The sequence below is a fragment of the Uloborus diversus genome, chromosome 1 (assembly GCF_026930045.1).
Source record: "Uloborus diversus isolate 005 chromosome 1, Udiv.v.3.1, whole genome shotgun sequence".
In the NCBI taxonomy this organism is placed as follows: domain Eukaryota; kingdom Metazoa; phylum Arthropoda; class Arachnida; order Araneae; family Uloboridae; genus Uloborus; species Uloborus diversus.
Window position 1 is genome coordinate 35370383 of NC_072731.1, and position 22539 is coordinate 35392921.

Below are 22539 nucleotides of genomic sequence, written 5' to 3' on the forward strand. Positions count from 1 at the left end.
ATGTGTTTAAACATCACAGTTGTGACTCTAGGGTAATATGTGTTGAGTTTCTTTTTTTCTTCATATGTTTTGCCAGGATCAGTCTCTGATTACTGAATAGGTCAATTAGGCTGTAGTTTGGGGCCCTTGCTTTTTAGGGGTCCTCAAATGGCTAAATTTGTTTTTTCTAATGACTAAAAGTGTAAAAGTGTAAGATTTGACTGCATAGTGACTTTAAAAAATCTTTGCTTAGAACCTTCCTATATGTTAATCAGGCCCTGTTCAGAATGCTTTAAATCAATTACTAGTTTTATGCAAATAGTGCACTGGGCTTAATTAAAGCCAGGTAGGGGACCGGGGCAAACATTAATTTTAGGTTAGGGGCAATAGGGCTTTCATTTCTCTGAATTTGACCCCATAAACAAGACCAGGTTACCAAATAGAAAACTTAGGAATCACCTAGGGGCCCAACAGAAATGTTCGGCCTCAATGGAAAAAATTATCCGGGCCTCTAACCGCCCAGTAAATTGCCCACCCCCTCAAAAAAAAAAAAAAAAAAACGAGTGATTGTTGTTTGTTTTTGTATGCTTCAATATTTGTACCTAAATTTGGACTTCATTTGTTTAAATATTTTTGCAAGTTTATTATTATTTTAAGGTTTTGAGAAAGTTATGTGGAACTTTAAAATCCTGATTTTTTGGATACTCATTTTATTTATAAGGTATATAAGCAAGTAAACAACTTTCTCAGGATTTAACAGTATGCTAATAATAACTGTTTTCCACTGTAAATCTTGGTTTTGAAAAAAGTATTCACATTGTATGGAATTTGATTGATTTGGTAAATGATTAAGCTTTTGTGCTGAGTTGAAGGCATGTTTTTAGGATTTGAGGGTTTTCTTTAAATATTTTATTTTCTGTTGCCTGCTTGAAACTTTCTTTGAATTCGTTTGTGTCTTATTAATTAATTTTATGTCATTTGTGTTGATGTTGATGGTATTGAAGGTTCTGTTCTGTGGTAAACCCAAATTCACAGAATTTTTGTTTACCTGGTCTGGTCAAAACATTCTTTCATGAAAATGTGTCGACTAGTTTTCACGGCATTTTCGGTTAATTTTGTGAATTCCTTGAATCCATTTTTTTAATTTCAATTTATTCCTCTATTAACCGTAGATAATATTTAGGTGTTGTGTGCCTTTTATATAAGTTAAGATACAAAACATGAAACTTCAATCTTTTGATCAATTTCAGTTTTTGTTTTCTCCCTTTTAGAACTGATGTGACTGTCATTAAGAGATTTTAAAACTTTGAGGATTTTTCAGGCTTTCTGTACACACATTTTTTTGTCCATTTAAAAATGTGTTTAAACATCACAGTTACACAGTTTAGCGGCGCCTGCTTATTGTGTGCTGAGTTTTGTTTTTTCTTCATATGTTTTCTAAAACATATTTCATCAACTTTCAAAATTTCAGCAGAGGTATTAGAGGCCCAATTAAGATATCGAGGGGCCCTAGGCCACTAACTTTTTAGTGGGCCCTGTATTCAAACTTTATTTATTGGCTAAAACAATTTTAGCCGTAGACTGAAATAGTTTTAGCCATTTGAGGTTCCCTAAATATCGGGGGCCCTAGGCAACGGCCTATTCTGTAATCAGATCCTGAAGGTGTTTTATTTATTTTTAAAAAGCATTTTTGGTTTCTCAGGCCACAGGCCCCCTCGTGGTTGCCGCCCCCTCCTTGCATTGTGGAGTCTGCGCATAAGCAGATCTTTTGAGGAATTCTAAAGTTGAAAAACGTTATCTTTTTCAAATTCCAACAAATAAAATTTTAGCCTTCTTTCTTTCCTTCCTCCTTTCTCCATGCTGCGGAAAAGCTTAACACTTCATGACCTGAGTGTACTACCGAGGGGTGTCGGTACTACACAGGAGGTCAGTCTTTGTCACACCTGGTAAAGGTACTCCTGCGACAGGAACGAGGACCCATCTGAGATCGATGTCAGTCTTTGTGCTCCAGGCCGCTAAGTGCGTTTCTCCAAGTTCTTGTAAAATCAACAAGATGAGATAAGACAAGAACTATGGAGTTTGGATATGGATGGCCATGCAAAAAAAACTCGAACATAAAAGATATGCAGGTGTAATAAAAATAGGAGCAATAAAAACCTCATGACTTGTCCAAGTCTCAATGAATTCATGTAGATTGCTTTAGTGCCTACCCTGTCTCCTTTTGCTTAAACCAGTAAATAAATGGGAAAATTGAGTGCACATGGAAACCCTTCCGATAGGGTCTTAATCATCGGATATTGGCCATGAAACTATTCCACGTGGGGTTTTTACTTCTGCAATCTTAACTGCATTATAGTAAGATAGTTGAAGTTCTGTATTTTACTTGCGTGCAAGCCAACTATAATTTTTATTATGTCGTTTAAAAGAAAGATACATTGGGACAAAATAGTAACAGGATGAAGCAAAAGATTTATGATAAATTTCCTACTAGTTAAGGCATTGCTTTAAGTTTGAAAGCGTGCAATAAAGAAACCTCAGCCCCTTCCAACAGTGGCTCATCCATGGAGAGGATAAGGGGCTAAGCCCTCCTCAGAGACTTCGCGCCCGCCCCTTTCTACATAGGGCCTAAAATGTAGAGATGTATATCTGTTTCTCAAAAATTTCCCCGGGGAAGAAACAGACCCCCTAAAATTAGGGATATTTTATACTCTACTGAAAGCAAAACACATGTTTTTATATATAAATTTAACTTCAGTTTTATTACTTAGCAAATCCAAAAAGAAAAGGCAATTTTTGAAACAATAACTTTCTCACATTTTCGCTGGCAGGGCCTCCGGGAACCCCCATACCAGTGGTGCCTTTTCCAGTACCTAGCCGGCCATCCCAGAAGGAGCCAGTCTGGCCCTGCATTTATGAATTTAAAAACAAGTGTAAAAACCTGCAACAACCACATAATTAAATCATATTTTAATTATTTGTCTTTTAAAATGTGATTTAACTCCATGGTTGTTGCAATTTGTCTTTTACTGTTCTGCACTCCTGAAGGACCGTAATTCCTCCTTTTTTAAGATGCTCTCCCCTCCTGCAGATTTTTCATTTTCATACTGAACTGCAAGACTTCATATGCTCGAAAGAACAAATAGTTAATTTTTTTACCCATTTAACTATTGGAAGGACATTATTAAAAAAAAAAGTTGTCTTTTTCTTTTATGAGTTCTAAAATGTATGTAATTAATGAATGTGTGAAACACATTTTTAGCTTTTCCTAATTTTTGTAACTGTTGAAATATTCTTTTCATTTTTTTTTCTATGAACTTAATAAGAAGTTGCTGGCAACATTTTATAGCTCATATATTTTGCAAATGCAATCTTAGACTTGCCTGTGACTAGTTTGTCTTCGTCTGTCCTTTGTGCTAATGTGTAGAGCTGCAGCACGAGCTGTGGGGCAGACTGAAGGAAGCTGTGTAGCAAGCACAGTGTGGCTGTCTGCTTGTCTTCCTTAATGGTCATTTGTCGGATAGCGTTTTTTCTTTTCCGCGCCTCCATGACACTCCGGTGCTCCCGGTTTTCCAAGTGATCTTGGCACAGATTATTGCATAGCAGGTGTAAGTACCTGGAAGAAAGGGATGCATTAATGGTAAATCATGTTGTAGTCATAGTAGCATTCTTAGTGTAGGTGGAGCAAAAGGTCACTCGTTTTGAAATGAATATTATATGAAGTAAAAAATTTCATATTAACATTTCATTGATCCAAAAAAAAAAAAAAAAAAAAAAAGCCACATTGTGAAATCCATCAAAAGTTACAGAATTGCAATAGCTGGCACATTTGTTTAGAACTGATGAAACAAATACTCATCAGCTAATGGGAGCGATAAAGCAAGAACCCCCTCCCCCCAGCTTAGAAGGGCCATGGTGAGCTTAGCAGGTAAAATATCAGATTTGGATTTAAAATGTCTGAGGTTTGAGGACTGAGGCTGCCCATCGAGTACATGTGGTAACTCTTTACGGTCCTAGGTCGGACTCAGTTCAACATTACAAATTTTCCAGTGTGGTCCTCTGTCGGCAAAAATCAATGTGTGTTTGCTGCTATATAATTTTAAAAATAATTCTGTAAAAATAACTTCTTGATCCTAGGATACTTCTATGAATATAATACTTTCCAGTTGCATTTTATGATCTCCTTAGGTTTCCCAGGAGGGAAAAACTTTTTAAAATTGGCCCACAATATTTTAGGACACATTAGTATTTGAAGAGACATAAAAATAATGCAAAAGGTACTTGAATAAACATTGCATTGAATAGTACACAGTGAAAAATAATAGAGATTGGATTGATCTGTAACTTATTCTCTCTAGTGCTTCAGAAGAAACAGACAATGCAATTTTTTTAACAGAAGTGAAGTACATAACTTTTCACATTCAACATTTGGGCAAGAGTGCGCATTAGATTAAAGTGAGGTGGTGATGAATGTAAACAAACCTTCAGTTTTTTTTTCTAAAATTGTTTGTTCAATTTAATCATTTCTAATAAATTTTAATCTACAATAGATCCTTATGTTTTAAACTCATAATTCTACACTTTTCACTAGTTATGAACAAAAATTGTTTTTTTTTTTTTTTTTTTTTTTTTACTAATTCAAATCTCTAGAGCTGTATTTTTTGAAAGAAATGTGAGGATATTTTCTAGACTACAGGCTAAGAAGAAAATATGTCTTCTAACAACTGAAAATGTCGTGATGAAGATAATATTTGTTAGATTTGTATATTTAAAACTCTCTCACTACTTAATTCATTTTAGCAAATCACTTAAAAAATATGTATATTTTTCCATAAGGATGATTCGCAAAGTTTACATAGGAAATGAAATTCAATGTAGATATCTAGCCCAGCTGCTGATTCAAACCTGATATAATGTTTTAATATTGAACGAAATGCATTTATTGATTTTAAACTTTAATATGACGGGAAAGCTTCAAAAAGAAATCGATTAAACATATCTTGGACGAATTAATTTTGCCACATTTATGTTTTCCTTGGAAATTGTAGAGTAAGCAGCGGGAGCTTAATATATATATATATATATATATATATATATATATATATATATATGTGCCATTCTCCAGAAAGTGTAACTTTTGAACGAAAATATTTTTCTATTTCGAAACTTTTTTTTTCTATTCTTACATAAAAGTGTTATCTACTAGAAGTAACCATAAACAATGGCCCAGCTGAATTCCAATTATTTTACTCATAAATAAAATAATTAAAAATGTCTTGTTCATGGGGGGGGGGGGGGAGAAAAGAGAAAAACATTTATTGTTTGAAAATTGAGGCCAATTTAATATCAAAGTAGTAATTTTGTTAATTGTGCAAACAATGAGCTATTGAAATGATTAGTGTTAATCTAATATTAAGCTCTCTTAATTAAAGTAAGGCTTTATTTTTAGTTATCCTTTTAGTTCAAATGTGTGTTAAAAAATAGCATAATGTTAATATATTTCCAAATGAGTAAATTTGAGAATGTACTGGCAATTTATAATTTTGATAGAAAGCCTAAAATTGATGTATATCCCCTCCTTCATTTATTTTCACCTCAGAACTAATGACACTAGCAGTACCTGCACGGCTCTGCTCCTGCTATAAAATTAAACAAGAAACTCTTAGAGCAAGTGTAAATTTCCCTTTCCACTCCGAAATAAAAAGAAAGATTCTGTTTCGTTAGTTAAAATGTGCACATATAATTTTGTCTAAGCTCCAAACATAGTCCATAAAGTAATTTTTAAAAAAATCCTGATATAAGGATTACACCTGTCCGTCAAAATTCTCTTTCAAAGAAAATAGCATCTAATATAAATACGCTTAGAATCCTTTAAAATCGCCGTAGAAAAGCGTTTAAAGTTGAAAAAAAAATATGATAATAACTTTTAACTCTCCAATTCCAAAGATACTGCCAATAAAAGAAGCAAAGAAATAGAAAATTTGTTGTCTCAAAATATTTATAAGCAGAACAAAAAGTAATCAATAAAAATAAACACTGTATTTGTACATGCAAAAACATTATCATGATCACGTTACTCACTCGATATCTACCGTTTGCAAGGAGAGTAGGGTTTGACAAGCGCAAGACATTGAGCAATGTGACCACTATGAGCAATCCTGATTGCTGAATCAGAATCAAGTGAAAATCTCCCAAGCCAAAGAATAAATAATTTTGTTGAAATACTCAGTACTTAAAGAACAGAATGAAAATCCGTGCCGCTCCAAATAAAAAGGTATTTTATTGAAACATCTCTTACAGTTACAACGAACGCAAATTATTACAGAAGAAAAAAAATCTTGTCATCAAAGTACTCACTCCATTGAATCAGCTGAAACTACACATATATTCCTACCATACAGAATCACAGATTTTAAAGCGTATTTTATGTATGTAAAAAGGAATTTTCACTGTGTCTCTAATTTCAGTGAAGGACAATTCCACGAAAATGACAATTTTTACGAAAGAAATTTCTTTTTTCATTAATTTATTGGAATGATTTCGTAAACTATATCACTCATTATGCCTCATTCATTATGCGTGGAGGGCCTTCATGGCTTTGTGATAGAAATTTCGCTTCAAATGCCGGTAAACGTGGGTTCGATAACCTCGGATGCTCTGAGTGGTGTATTTCCTTTCTTTACGCTGAAAATCTTTCTCATGTGTTCTTATGTGTGAATAAATAAAAAGTCCAAAATCTCGAGGCAATGGCCCTCAAGCCTTCCACGGTTGTTAACTATGGACACGTAAACAACAACAGTAGTGTCATATAAGTTAAAGGCAACAATTTTTAACTTAATTAAAAATATGGTCATTTTTATAGTAATGAATGAAGTTTAAAAGCCACTCCACCGCAGTCATTCCATCAAAACGCATAAACTTGAATTTGTCAACCTAGTGCATGAAAAATTATTCAAATTAACAATTTCTTATTGTTACTTCTCTATCATGAAAGTATTCGCCAGTTAAAAGATTGAATTAATACACAATTTCACAAAAATATCGTTTTGTTGTAAGAAGTCGTTCAAAAACTTCGTTCAGAAAAGTGTCATTTCACCACAGAGTAGAAAATAGCACAAACATTGAGGAAAAAGGAATATAATTTTTTTTCTCTGTCTTGTTTTTCATATTTTAACAATGAAGTGCAGAGCGAAAAAAAAGTCAGCTGAAATGAAAATACTTTCACTGTAAACGCTTAAACCTTAAAAAAAAAAAAAAAAAACTCTTTCCGTTACACATGTTATTGCTCTGAACTAAAAGGCATTATTTTCTCTATTGTAATTAAAATTGCATGGCTGTGGACATTACCGTACGCTGTGGATCGCTGTAAAATAAAATCCCAACAAAACATAAATGTGAAAAGGAGCCAAGTTGGATCAAAATGAGGCCCTGGGTAGACGGTATCGCCGATAAAATAGTCCAGATCTAAACGGGTACCAAGTTCCATAGCTGTTCCTTATAGAAGTTGAATTGTCCCATGTTTTTCAATTCATTCAGAAAACAATTTTTTTTTTATTTTCTTTGATTCCGGATTTTAAACTTGCGGCAAGTTTTGGTCGTCAATAAACAATTTCCAAAACATTTGACTGCTCCAATTATACAGTAACTTGCTAAGTTTAAATCCGGGATCAAAGAAAGTAAAAAATTGTTTCCAAAATGAATTGAAGAGCACGGGGCAGTCCAATTTCCATGAGGAACTGCTATGGAACTTGATATCCATTGAGATCTGAATCTTGTCGGTGACACCGTCACCGGATCACCGTCACCCAGAACCTCATTTCCACCGAACTTGACTACTTTTCACATTGATATTTTGTTTGGATTTCATTAAATTTTGAAAGCTAAATCATAGTAATGTTCTTCTTTAGAATTAAATGTAAAAGTGCGTACCAGTACAACTTCCATCCCCCTGCTTTTACGATGCACTGGTTACTTTTCACTAGTAATTCTGAAGATATTTCGATAACTAGGGGTTTGGCGCTATCGTCAATTATGGGCTATATTCGTTTGCTTTTACACTATCAGCAAGACCATGGCCGAAGTACATTAGCTCTTGGTCTTTGGCGACAATTGGGAAAATTGCTAAGACTCCTAGTTTTCAAACTCTTCCTGCAATTTCTACATTGTACGGGGGAATTATCATAACGTAGATCGTAAAATAGGCAGAATTGGCGAAAACATTTCCCCATTGCTTATAATTCCTTGGCGCCAAGTTTGTGGACCTTTAAGAAATTAAAATGAAGCAAAGCTAAAAAACGTAATCATGGCAATGCGAAACAAACATCAGTAATTTTAATAGAGATTAGATTTATTCGAATTTGATTTTTAATGGCTTGTAACTTTTTTTCCTTCTGAGATAGAAGATTATTTTTTCGACCATAGGTCGAGATATTTCTGGAGTAAACAATGTCGCTTTTTCCAATGGTGTCAAAAAGAAAATTGTGGGACAATGCCTTCACTTTTTATTGATAGATTTAATGAAGAAAGTAGTGCCTAAATTTCAGCTATGCCTAAAAAAGCTAAAAACGCAAATTACTCCCGCCGTAATGAAGTTAGAGCATTGAAACAAATTCCTTAGAACGCAGAAAAATCTACCCTTTTCAACGATATATAATTTTAATATGTGCAAGTAATTTTTCACCCCTTTAATAGCCAATAATAGGCAATTTGCGTGAAATTTTAGCCTAAATTGGGATAAAAAAAAGAACTATTTATCGCATTTTTTTCGAATTATAGCCTATGTTACTCAGTGAGAAGGCACCTTTCATAGAGTGAAAGAACTTTTGTAATAGTTGCAATGGTTCCAAAGATTACCTCGATCATATAAACACACAAAAATTCGTCCTCTCTCTTTATAATATTAGTATAGATTGATAAGGTCTGTCACGGAGGTGAGGAATTTTTCATTAATGTGAGCCTAATGGATAAATTTTCCAGGGAAATATTTTTTTTCTTCGTTGCTACAATCTGCACATGTTAAGCCTATGAAAACATGTTCACTTCTTTTTTACATTAATTTACATCCCTGAAATTCAAATGCACGGAAGTGAGAATTGACAATAACCACACTTTGTTTTTAAAACTAAATCTATATCTTGTTTTTCAACAAAAATCTCACAAATTCTTTATGACTGAAAATGAACAAGAGGGCTCCCTTGTGTTATGAAAAATGAAATGTGATGTCATAACTGCCACCTGTTAATGAGAAATGTTATTTTGTGTTTAGGTATTGTAGATGAGAATTAATTGTGTGACCTAATTCCTTATCCCATTAAAACGAACTCAAGCACAATATTAAAAAGTTAAATATACTTAAACAATTAATATCTGAGACACTTGTGAAAGGAATAATAAATATATAAATATATACTTTTAATTAAACAAGTTATTAAGCAACATAAACATGCACACCAGGTGTGTGACATGCCACAGAGCTGAGAATTCACATGTGAACCAAAAATATATTAAAATAAAAATTATTATTAAAAAATTGTTGGCAGGTTTAAATATATATATTTTTGATGAAATTAAAAAGCATTGTTAAATGAATTGTTCCTTGAAGTTTTTACTGTAAAATGCTTATGACAGAAAAGTTACACTTTTTGAGAAGAATGACCCATATGAGAAGATATTGTTCCTGGTTTTGGAAGTGTCAAGGCATTGACAGACTTTTTTTTTTCTTTCTTTGCTTTTTTCAATACTCAATCAAGCTTCAAGCATTAAAAAATACTTGAATAGATAATTGCAATCACCTTTTTTTTACAAAACAAGATTTAGCTTATTGTGTGTCACTTGTTCACAATTAGAGCACAGAAAAGGGTCCTACCTGTGAAATTTTGTTTTAATAAAAAGTATTTAATGTTTACGAATAGTTTCCTCAGATTTAAGTGATATCCCTATCGTTTAGTAAAGTTTATTATCTGTAGGAGATATGGGGCCGCGGCACACAGTGGTGCCAGAGTGGAAAAAATTCGATTTTCGAAAGCACTTATTTCGATTATCCAGTGTATGATTCTCACACTATATAAGATACAGGATATAGGAACGGCATGATTTTTTCCGCTGTATCGAGGGTATTCCCATTAATTTAGGCTCAAAGTCAGAATTATGTAAGTTTGACCAAATTCCACACTACTCAAGATGGGTGATAAAAAAGTGTAAAAGAGTTAGAAAAAAATAATCAATTTTTTCCCCTGTTCTACGATGGTCAATTAAACCTCTCATCAGTCAAACAGTGCAAAAAAATATTACAGCGCTTTACAACGTTATAGGTTACGAATTTTAAATTAGCATTGAGAACAGCTAAGGTAACAAAAAAAGCTCCGGCTTCCTCCGCGATGGGGAAGGTTATTTATCAAACTAGGGGTCCTTAAGTAAACATTAGAACACAAATCACCTGCCTTTATCTGCCTATCCGATCATAACACAGAAAAGAAAGGAAAGGGTTAGAGTACGTATTTGTTTCTTGCACTATTTTGTTAATAGAATTGACTCAGACAAAACATTTCCCCACGTCAAAACCTTTTTTATTTGAGTTCAGTCTAGTTGCTAACGTTGTCTAGTCATGAGCTCTATCAAAATTAAATACCGTGTTTTGTGTGAGTGCTTGTGGAGTGGTACAAATTTCGACGTATTCCTTCGACAAAATCACCCTGAACTTGACGAAGGAAACATTTCTTTAATGCTGACAGCTCTTAGCAAGAGTTTCTTGCCTCATTTAATTAAAAAAAAAGATAAAGTAAATCGAGACCGGGAGAGGTTCAAAAAATTGTTCAGCGAGTGGATGGAAAATGAATACGTTTTCAACATTCCGGAGCAGGAATCTACAGGATGTGTTGGGAGACCAAGTAAAGACTTTGATGATTCTGGTGAACGAAGCAAAAAGAATAAAATGTGTAAACTTCAAGCATCGTACCAACAAAGCTTAATTAACGCAGCTGCGACACATGAAAAGCACGATAAACCCAAAGCTTTGTCAGCCGATCAAGCATTAGCAATATTTCTCTTGGCCAATCTGACAAAATATCAGTACGATGTGATTCGACAAACACTAAAAGACCTTGGATGCCATGTTTTTCCAAGTTATAAAAAATTAATCATCTCAAAGAAACAATGCTACCCTGATAATATGTTAATTAGTGAAACATCTGCAGCTGTCCCTTTGCAGAATTTGCTTGACCATACAGCTAAACGAATTCTGGAAACAAAACCCCTAGAAGAACTAGAAAAATTAAATGAACATGAATTAATATTGACAACGAAATGGGGATTCGACGGTGCCTCAGGTCAAAGTGAATTTGCCCAAAAATATTCGATCAGCAATAACGAAATAAGTGACTCGAATTTATTCATGACGTCCATAATTCCTCTGAAGCTCACAATTCCAATTGATGTTGATCAAAATGGATCGCTTTGGGAAACGGCCGACCTTCTTCAACAAGACATTGCAGGCCCTTGAGATACAGCTCCCAGAAAGAGACACTTGATTTGGCATGAGATGAAAAAAAAACGGGTTGAAGAAGAAATAGAGAAGTTGGAAATTACCTAAGTTGTGATCGGCATTAATGTCATCCGTATTCGACACACGTTGGTGATGACAATGTTGGACGGCAAGGTAGCTCAAGCCATCACAAATACAAAGTCTGCAGTTGCAAGTGCCTGCTACATATGCAATGCTTTACCTTCGGAAATGAACGACTCAGCAAAAATCCAACAGAAACCTCTTATTGTGAATGCTCTCGAATTCGGTATCTCTCCATTACACGCCAGAATCAAGTATATGGAATACACATTGCATACAACAAAAAATTCGAAAAATGGAGGACTACAAAAGACACAAGAGACATGCACGAAAACGAAAAGAAACGTATTCAACAAGAGTTTCTTGAGAAAGTCGGCATCAAAGTGGACTTTGTTAAGCAGTGTTGCGGATCTTCAAATAATGGCAACACAGCCAGACGTTTTTTCAATGACTGCAAGGTCACGTGCAATAACGGGAGTCGACGAAATTCTAATCCACCGGATCGCTACCATTCTGGAAGTCATAAACAGCAGTGCAATGATTGACCCAGAGAAATTCCGACTATTCTCAAAAGAAACAGCAGAGCTGGCCATTGAGAACTATTCATGGTACAGTGAAACCTGTGTAAGTTGACCACTTGCGGTGCAGTACTTTGGTGGTCAACTTAGACAGGTGGTCAACTTATAAAGGGGGTAATGATTTTTTTTTTTTTGCCATTTCTTGCACCATGTATTCATTTTTTGACTAATTGACACTTATTCTTTCTGTTCAACTCACTTTCATTGTTTAGCATTACTTTGAAACAATAATTTAAAATGTTATTTAAATATTTTTAGAGATTATTTTCCCAGAATGACATATAATGGGTCATGCAAATTTAAAATTTCAGTAAATTGATCAAAAAAAAAAAAAAAAAAGTCTTATTGTTTATGAAAAGTTACTCCTTTGATATTAATGGTTCCTAAAAATTCATAGCTAATCAAAAATTACAAATTTTTCGCTTTATTTTTTTCTCATATACATTTATAACCCCATGATGATCTACTCAAACTCAAAAGGAGGTTTAGTTATGCTGCTGTTTCATTTAGTTGGTAAAATGCTGGTCTGACATCAAAAATATTCTTGGAAAGCTATAAAAAAAATAGTAAAAAAATAAAAATTTGCTAAATAAAATTTTAAAAAATAAACCAAGTGGTCAACTTACAAAGGGTTTTTTCCAATACTCCAAACCAAATTTGGTGTTCATTAGTGGTCAAGATAGACAGGTGGTCAAGATAGAGAGGTGGTCAAGTTACAGAGGTTTTCCTTCATTATATAAGATAGGACTGATTCCGTTCCAGACAAAAGCGGTCAACATAGACAGGTGGTCAACTTACAAAGGTGGTCAACTTTACAGGTTTTACTGTACTAACATGCCATCCACAGTACATAAGATTTTGTTATACGGTGCTGAAATAGTGCAGAAGTCAATTCTCCCAGTCGGAATATTGCCGGAAGAGGCACAACAAAGTAGGAATAAAGATTACAAGGCATTCAGGATCACCAACTCGCGAAAAATATCTCGTATATCCACCAACGAAAACGTGTTCCACAAGCTACTAGAGACGACGGATCCTTTTATTACGAACAAGAGACCCGAATCAAAGAAAAAGCATCTGGAAATCAGTGAGGCAGCTAAGGAACTGTTAATCTAATTTCCTTGAATTTGAATTGGTATGTATTCTTTCAATTTAAACAACTACTGACTAAGAATCTCAAACTTTATTATTTTTAAAACTCTCCGGGTCTTTAAGCTTTCTTGAAGGAATCATTTTAAGCACTATTTAATTTAAATATATGCTCAAAATACTTGTTGCAACTTGTTTTTATAAGTACACGCTGTTTCGGAAATTAAAAAAAAAAAAAATTATATTTCCAATAATCTTTCATTTCCCAATTAGTTATTTAATTAACTTCAAAATGTCAATAAAAACAGTTGAACTTTATGTATTTTTTTGTTCTTTTTTGAATGAGACCGGCCCCAGCTTTCTATGTTAACCCGTTCTCGAGATATTGAATTTTTTCCACTTTTTGGCCATTCGGCCCCACTGTGCGGCATCCCTTTATGCCAGAGCCGATTTTTTTAACCAATCCGCCACTTGCTGTGTTTTAAATGGACACATTAGAAATCAAGTATTAAAGCAAATGTTCCGAAAACTTGGCACAAAGAGATCCTATAAAAATATTTCATTACGGAGGGCAAAATAACCGCTATTGCTTCTTTTATCTTGGTAACTGAGTTGCCTTCAGAAAATCTAGGAACTTTAGCTAAATATATAACACCTATGTCTACTCCAATTGGTTTGAGAAAACGAAAGTTTTACTAAGAAGGAACTAAGAATATAATGGATGCTTAAATTATCACGCCTCATTCGAGTCCACTTGAAGTGTGTTATGGCTCCTTTTATTCAAGGAATGCACACTTTAGTCATCCAGAAAACATTCGTTGTGTCATGCTGTGTGACCAAAAAAAAAAAAAAATGTTTCACAAATAATTTTCATAATTGCAACTTAAATCAAATTACATTTTGATGTTCAATGTCTCCGGATTTTATATTAGTTTTATATCATAGCAAAAAATGAGATGCCATATGATTAACAATGATTATTTATTTATCGGACGATGTTCTGTGAGTCAGCGGTGTCAAATTTTTCAGACCATGACATCCACCATCTCCGATTTTGTCCAAATTTGCAGTACTTGTAGACCTTTTGTTGCTGATTATGAAAATATAAATTATATTGAGACTGATGAGTTGAAAAGTTATGAGCCTTTTAATATCTACTAAGATGATTTATCTGCCACCATTTTAAATGACAAGAAAGTATAAATGGCTATAACTCCCTAAAAACATGTCATAGAGCTTTCGATATTTTTGAAAATATTGTTCAGCATGATGTAAGCTTCAATTTAAACTGGGCTACCACTTGTATATTTTTTTCCTGTGAGTGTTTACTTTTAATTTTTTGACTCGAAAGCGGAGTAATTTTAACCAAACTTTAATCGCAATGGACCACATGAATTCTGGGAACAAGGAATTCTCCAGTTATTTAATCAGTGGGATCATTATGCTCAGGCCTATGGTGCATACTTTGTATAAAAACTTCATTTAGACCCACAGTATCGTATGGTACCTTTTCATTTGAACAACCCTTACCTTACTGTACATGACACAATTTTCCTGATTTGTTTGCTCATATTCTAGTAATGAGCCTCTCCTATATCAGATGCTGGATCTGCTCTGTATCTCTTTCTGTATGTTTAAAAAAAAAAAAGTGGTCAAACTCAAACACTATTTTTTAATCTTGTGACAGCCCTGAGCCCACAATAAGCCTCAAGAAAGTCAGTTGCCCTACCTTATACCAATGCCTAGCTTCGGCCCTGTTTCAGAGTGTTCTGAGCTTCCGAGTAGAAAATACGTTCACCGTTCAATAATCCTAGCTGCTTATTCTGGTGCTTGGGTTTATTTTGTAAGAAACCTAAATTCGTATGCTATAACTTTTACATCTGTTGGCTTCCGTTTTATTGGGAAACACAGTATGAAAATTTCTTTTTTTTTTTTTTTAAAAAGGATTTTTTTTTGATCGGGGGGAAAAAAAATTCTGTTTTCAATGATTGTTTGTGAGCGGCCCACTGATTTTTTTTCCAACCAGGTGTTTAAATACACTTAGAGTTTGCATAAAATTTGGTTGAAATTGAAAAGGGCCCATTGTGAGTAAATTTGTGTTTAGGTTACTCCGTTTTCGATCCAAAAGATCAGAAGCAAACGCTCACGGGGAAAAAATGTAAGAGAACTGTACTAGTGTTAAAAACGGTTTAAATTGAAGCTCACATTAGGGCTTCTGCCATTCATGCACAAAATGGAAAAAAAAAAAAAAAAGGAAAGAAAGAAAGCTGTATGACATTTTTTTAGGGAGTTACAGCTATTCATACTGTCGTGAGAAGGTAAAGCGCAGTACTTGCAGAAATGAGATCTTGTGAAATTTGAAGAAACGCGTTTCTGATTACATACTAACAATAGAAACATGCTAAAGTTTAATGTTCTTTTCTTGCTTTATTTTCAGCGAAAACCAAATAAAGGGTAATTGTGCAATAAAGCTAAAGTACGTAGGTCAGTCAGAAAGTTAGTTGCACTACTTCAGAAATATGTCCTGTCAAGGACAATTTTGATGAAATTCTCTGGTAACACTTCCTTTATCATGTGACGAAGCGGTTTCCCCAAGGCAAGTTGAGTTTTTCTGATAATCAGTCGCAAACATGTCTCGACAGCTGCAAGTAGCGTCCAAATTGGAAATGCGTGCAGTGATTCGATTTTGTGGGCAAAAAGGTGCAACTGCACTGAGAGAGAAATTTATGGGCAGTAGCATGAAGTGTATGGTGAAAATGCAATGTCACGTTTAGGTATCGTGAAATGGTGCATCATGTTTAAGAATGGACGAACAGATATTGACGACGCTGAACGCGAGGGAAGATCAAGTTCAGGTTGGAAGTGTGAGATCACCTTCCCTAGCCGCCTTAACCTTTCACCTCCTGACTTTGATGTTTTTAGTCCCATGAAACAAGAAATTTAAAAGCGATGATACCATTTGGATGACGAAGTGAGAGCTGCAACCCAATAATTGTTATCGGACATTGGACGGGATTTCTTTGCAGAAAGCATCGAAAAACTTCTACCACGCCTCAACAAATGCTTAAATAACGGAGTGGTTACGTTGAAAAGTAGATTTTGAATGGAACTTTAAGATAACAATACAGTTATTATAAAATTTCAATCCTTTTTTGTTTTTTTGATCAGTGCAACTAACTTTCTGACTGACCCTCGTGCAATAGATGACAAAAATGAAAAGTTTGCAGATACTGCGTTTTACTTCCACAGCAGTGTACCCTTCTTGTCATTAAAAATGACAGCAGATAAATCATCTTGGTTTATATTTAAAGGATCATTACTTTTCAATCACTTCATCAATCTCAATATAATTTATACTTTCATAATCATAATCAAAATGTGTGCAAGTATAGCAAATTTGAACAAAATCAAAAATGGTGGTTGCCATGGTCTGAATAATTTGACATGGATTGATCGATAGCTCATTGTCTGATAAATAAACAATCATTGTTAATCTTGTAGCTCATTGATCACTCATTTTTCGCTGTGATGCAAAACCAATGTATAATTTCAGGGTGACAACAAATCAGGGAAAAGTCAGGGAACTTGATTACTTAGGGAAATATCAGGGAAATATCAAGCAATTTTGAAAAAATAACAAAAATTCAGGAAAAATTGATCAAATGAGTAAATATTTTTTTCCTTGCAAAATTAAGTACTTTGATTCCCTACGAATTTTCCGCCAATTATTTATTTTAAAAAAGTAAAATTAATGAGGTGCGATTATGCAGTGCCGCATATTTGTGCATCTTTTTTCCTCGAGGTCAAAGTATTCAATCTTAGAATGAGCTTCCTAAGATTGCTTCTGTGTCTGTAAAGTTGTTTATTTTACCTTGTTGAATTTTCCTCTCAAGCATTCCAAACTACGTAAAATAAACAACCCTACAGGCAAAAAGGAAGCCGTCATTAACCACTTAGCTTCCTTGCCTTTACTCATTGTCTTGAAGTAATTAGCATACTGATATCACGATTTCAAGAAAAAAATCTTTGTTTTTAAAATTAATGCTGAAGAAATCTTAAAAGTTATCACTTGGCGTTTTTAATTTAATTGCTAAAATTGAATTTTGACTGAAAATCTTTTTTTTTTTGCCATGGTATTATTCGCTGTCACCTCAGATTACAAGCAGGGTCTTTTTTTAGACTTTAAAACTCTTTTATTTTAAAACCATATACATTTTGAAATTTATAATTGTTTTTGAATTTCAATGTTTTTTGTTACTAAAAAGTAATGTAAGGTTTTTTTTTCGACAACTAATGAAATCATTTGAAATTGAGTTGTGTACATAAGTAAATATTTTTATTATTTTTTAATAGTTAAAATGCTGTATTCATTTTTTAAAACCTAAGTTCTTGATCGGAGAATAGCTCAATATGACTGGTTGTTGAAAGATTTCAATTTGTTTTACATAAATATGTCTATTCTGCCGTGTGCAAGTAAAGGACAGTAACTGCACAATTTTCATTTTTTTTTTTTTTTGCATTTTTGTCATCTGTTGTTCATTATCTTTATTGTACATACTCGCTTATTTGATTTCCGCTGAAAAAGAGGCGCGAAAAAAACGTCTAATTCCAACATTTTCCTATTGTTAGTATTGAATCCACCACACATTTTTTCAAATATCTCGAAAACTAATTTCTGCAGATACTGCCGTTTACCTGAACACGGCAATATTATTTACGTAAGTAAAAGTACATTACTTCTATACTTTAACTATCACTTGTTATTCTTGCAGCAACAATAATACTGCTTGAAAATTCAATTCAAGATTATTTCCATTTAAATGTTTCAGTTTTATCATGATTAGATATTTCTTTAAGAGTGGTTTTAATAATATTTCTTAGAATTCTTATGTTAATTGGTTCCTGGAAGTAAAGTGTTTGTTTTAAATTTCCTACAATATTTCTCTGTCGATAGTTTAATACACGATTTTTACCAAAAAAAAAAAAAAAAAAAAAAAACGAGGAGCATCTTTTCAAAATATATTTTTAATTAACAGCTTAAACCGTTCTAAACACTGCGTTTTATTTACTACGCAATGCTTTTCAAGTAAGGTAAAGAAAGGAAGCCATTATCATTGATAACGTAAATCAGAAATTTGGTGAACTTAATCAGGGAAAAGTCAGGGAACTTTTTTCCCAGTTCCTGTCTCCACCCTGAATTTGGAGGAATTGAAAATCAAAATTTGTTCTACATTGCAACCTTAAAAATCCTTTACAGAAAATTTTTTTTTCTGTCACACTGCATGGCATAAAGAATAGTTTCTGGTATTTTATGTTTTCTGGGTGACTAACTTCAAAACTTGTGAGAGCATTCAAGAAATAAGTCCACCACACAGTAGCGTAGCTAGGGTGGGGCGTATGTGGCGGTCCGCCACACTTTTGGGGGCGGCGATTCAGCACCTCTGCTGAGAAAAAAAATTTAAAAAAGGGAACCTGTTCGGGGAGTCTGACTGCGGTGAGGCGGATCCGGGTTCGATTCCCGGCTCGGGCATTTCTTTCTCCTGTCCTTGCCCTTTCTTTGTGTGAATGTGTTGTTATGCTGTGAATGTTTCCTACCCTATAAACGGGTCCTAATGGCATGTGTATACCGTGGAAATCGGACTTCACACCAAATTACGATACAGTTGGAAAAGTAAGACAGCGCACTCCAAATTGCCATCCTAGCTGGCACAAGACAACAACAACATACTATACATCTATTACTGGAGGCAAAGAACCCCCCCCCCCTTCGATATGTAAAGTTCGATATGTTTTTGGTATGACTATAAACTGCGCTCCTCAAAGTTCAAAGTTGAAATATTTCCGTACAGATCCCCTGAATCTTCCTCATTCCCAACGTCCTCTAAGACAGACTTAATTTGTATTTTTAAAACTCAAATTTCGGAAAATATTCCATAAAAGACCCCGACTTCCTAACGACACCAAAGGCTAAAACTGACTTAAGTTTTGATGAAGATTCGAGAGAGAACCCCTCCCCCCTCCCTCCAAACGTTATTTTTAACTACGATTTTTGACGTAAATTTAGAATATTTCTCCGGGATATGCGCCTGGTACCCCCGTCCCTTTATTTTTGTAGAAATAATACAGATTAGAGTGATTTCCTTCCTTCCTTAAATAAAGTTTTCAATATTAAGTTCAATAGTTTTTGATGATTTAATGTAATAGATATGTCGAAATAAAAGGGCGGCGAATAGAAAAACCGCCCCGAGCGGCAGAAACTGCAGCTATGCCAATGCTACCACATGGTATCACTATAGACTAGACGAGTTTATGCTATAAATCCCTCAAAGATTGAATAGAACAATTAACATACCACAATAGTAATCAAATTATAGATGTCACTCGGTAAAGAAATAGAGATTGTTTAATTAATAACATTGTACAGGATGTGTCGCAATTTCCTCCGATGTTTCGAGAACTTCTTAAAACAAACTTACCTACGCAGCAACAACGTTGAACGAAACACACAAGTTTTGTTTCACAGATGTTCGATATGGGAACGTAACGTGATGCGGCAGATCTCAAGTCCTAAATTAAATTTTTGTTTCACTCACTGTAACATGTCACGATCAATAGTAGCAAATGCGGTTGTCGATCCTCGGACATAAACCTTGTAAACCTCGTGGTAAGATCACAGATTGAGTTTTGGTACCCCTTAATGCCACGTAATTCACAAAATTTTACACCACAGTATCACCACATTTGCTGCCATTGTTCGTTTATGTTACAATGAGTGAATTTGACTTCAGACTTGATATCTGCCGCATCACGAAAGTTCATATTTAGCATTTGTGAAACAAAACTAGTAAAGTTTTTTTTTCTAGTAAGGCAGCGTTGTAGCTATTATGGTAAGATGTTTATTTTAATGAACCTTCCAAACCCCGGGGGTAATTGTGACCCATCCTGTACTTACAAAGGTGAGTTCAATGATTCTTACCTGTATAAAAGTCCCACGAATAGTAAGTGGAACAGAGAACGGACGGTCCACGTAAGCTTGCTCGCAGAAGTGTAAACAGAAGCCCTTTGGTTCCTGGCATACCAGTCGATGCTGATGATATTGACCACGATGGCCGACAGCAGGACGAAAGCCGCGGTCAGGGCGGACCACGTGACGCGGCCCTCGGCGAACAGGACGTAGCAGACAAGCAGGTCTGTGCCCAGGTCACCCAGGTACGCGAGGGCAGAGAGGGTGGCGTCCAGGCAGCCCAGAGGCGCGTATTGCTCGCCATGGTCCAGCGTTGAGATAGACAAAGGGTGGCTGTTGGGAGGGTGGCTCCGGATGTCCGGCGCGATGATGGCGATCGCCGTTTCGTCATAGTCCGGGCGAGGGCGTGGTGCCGTGGGGTAATGTGGTGCCGAGGACAGCAGGTGGCCATGGGGCGGTGGGTGTGGCTTCTGCAGTGTCCGGTAGTAAGGGATATCCTCCAACAGCTCCACCTCGTTTAGCATGGCCCCTCCTGTGAAATGGAGAAAAAATTAGAATTGGTACAAATTCGAAGCAATATAGGGTCTTTTCAGTGAATGGTTTTAATTAAAAAGGATGTTTCATGATTTAATGGCAGCAAAAGGAATTATAATTTGCAATTATATTATTAGTTCGCCTAAAACAAAAATTTCCCCTGCTAGTGCAATTAAGTAGCTCAACTGTAACCATAAAATGTATTTTATAAATCATTTATCTTTTGTAGACAATGTATCAGGGCCGTAACCAGACTTATGTTTCTAGAGGGGTTTTACGGAAGACGTTTCTTGATAAATTTATATGACCAACCGCAACTGCAAAAGGTTATTAAAATTTGGTTGGGTAAGAGGTTCTGCTTTAAGGGCATTATCATCAGCAAATGTAAAGAATTAAGTACGTATTTATGTTAGAAAAAAAAATTGATTTGTGCACTAGGGCCATTCCTCGAAAAAGCAGACATTTGGTCCCTCACGTGACAGACTTTATTTCAAAACGGGGTAAAAGGTAATTTTTTTGCCTAAGAAATTACGCAATTGTAAGTGTAGTTTCTTAGGATAAAAAATTTTTGTTTATTATACTTTTAAAAATTACCTTTGACATGAAATATAGAGCTGTCACGTGTGGGACAAATGTCTGGTTTTCTTTGAAATGGCATACTATTTGTTTCTTTTTGAAACTAGCACTAAAAATTAATTATTGGAAAAGCAAAGTATATATTTAACAGATTTGCAGCAACAGATTCGACAGATATATTGCTAAAACAAAAAACTCTAAAGCAGATGTCCAAAAGCGTGTCCCACACGTGACAGGCAAACTTCATTTAAAAAATACCAATTAAGAAGAATTTCAAAAAATGATTTTGTACTTAACAATTCACACGAGTCAAATACTTTCATTTGGTCAACAAACTTTTAACTTCTAGCCATTACTAATTTATACACATATGAAACTGTAAGGAAAATGTTGTCCAAACTGTCCCCCAAGTCACCGTGAAATAACCCACTATATGACTTCCTTGTATGTGTATTAAACAATTTTAGTTTGTGATTCCAAAAAAATACATACGATTACACAAATACGCGCATTAGAAGTTTTTTTTTCCAATGGCACATTAAAAGACAATTGAAAATCATAAGATAATATTAAATCTATAAGTAGAAAACGAGCAGTCCAGTAGCGTTCCCAGATTGATGCCTGAGGAAGGATAGTGCATCTAAACAGATTCTATTTCTTCGTGAAGGTAGCACACCGTACCAAAAGGATCAAAAACCACTTTGATGCGACATAGATGTTTTCTTAAGCAATCGTGGCCTGAAAAACAGACAAAAAATGGCGCTAAATGGATAGGTCGCAGAGGAAGTTCACAATCTGTTTAAGCTATGGTTTATTTGGACTGCGATATTTGAGTTCCTTATGGAAAGATCCCTAAGGATGTCCTTCATTAGGTATTTGACATAATTAAAAGTAATTCTTGAGTCAGATATCTGAAGAACAGAAGTCCCCTGTTTTTCTCAGGTAATCAGCCGCCTCATATCCTTGAATATCAGTGCCAGAACCGGAGAACTAATATATATATATATATATATATATATATATATATATATATATATATATATATATATATATATATATATATATATATTAGGGTGGTCCTTATTTTTTATGTTGCAGATATTTTACGCGACGCCCCTTCAATTTGTTCCATTATGCAAATAAATGATCCCTGCGAAATTTTAAGTCAATCCATGAATATTAACACGTGCCCCTAGGGCCCCCTTTTTTGAGTTTCGAAGAAAAAATTGCGGATTTTCTCATTTTTATGTAAAAATAATTCT

At 34.6% G+C, this 22539-nt stretch overlaps 2 protein-coding genes across 3 annotated transcripts in view; one reads left to right on the top strand and one right to left on the bottom strand.

Moving 5' to 3' along the window:
• Positions 1–22539, top strand: part of LOC129234349 (ninein-like protein) — a 206242-nt gene that overhangs the window by 24545 nt on the left and 159158 nt on the right. The window lies entirely within an intron of this gene.
• Positions 1–22539, bottom strand: part of LOC129229248 (XK-related protein 6-like) — a 72651-nt gene that overhangs the window by 3209 nt on the left and 46903 nt on the right. For both annotated transcript variants that reach the window (XM_054863517.1, XM_054863525.1), the window contains exons 2-3: positions 20180–20699; positions 3360–3592 (exon numbers count right to left, since the gene is read on the bottom strand). In XM_054863517.1, coding sequence (XP_054719492.1) covers positions 3360–3592; positions 20180–20691 — 745 coding nt within the window. In that variant the 5' untranslated portion in view covers positions 20692–20699. The remainder of the gene's footprint in view (positions 1–3359; positions 3593–20179; positions 20700–22539) is intronic.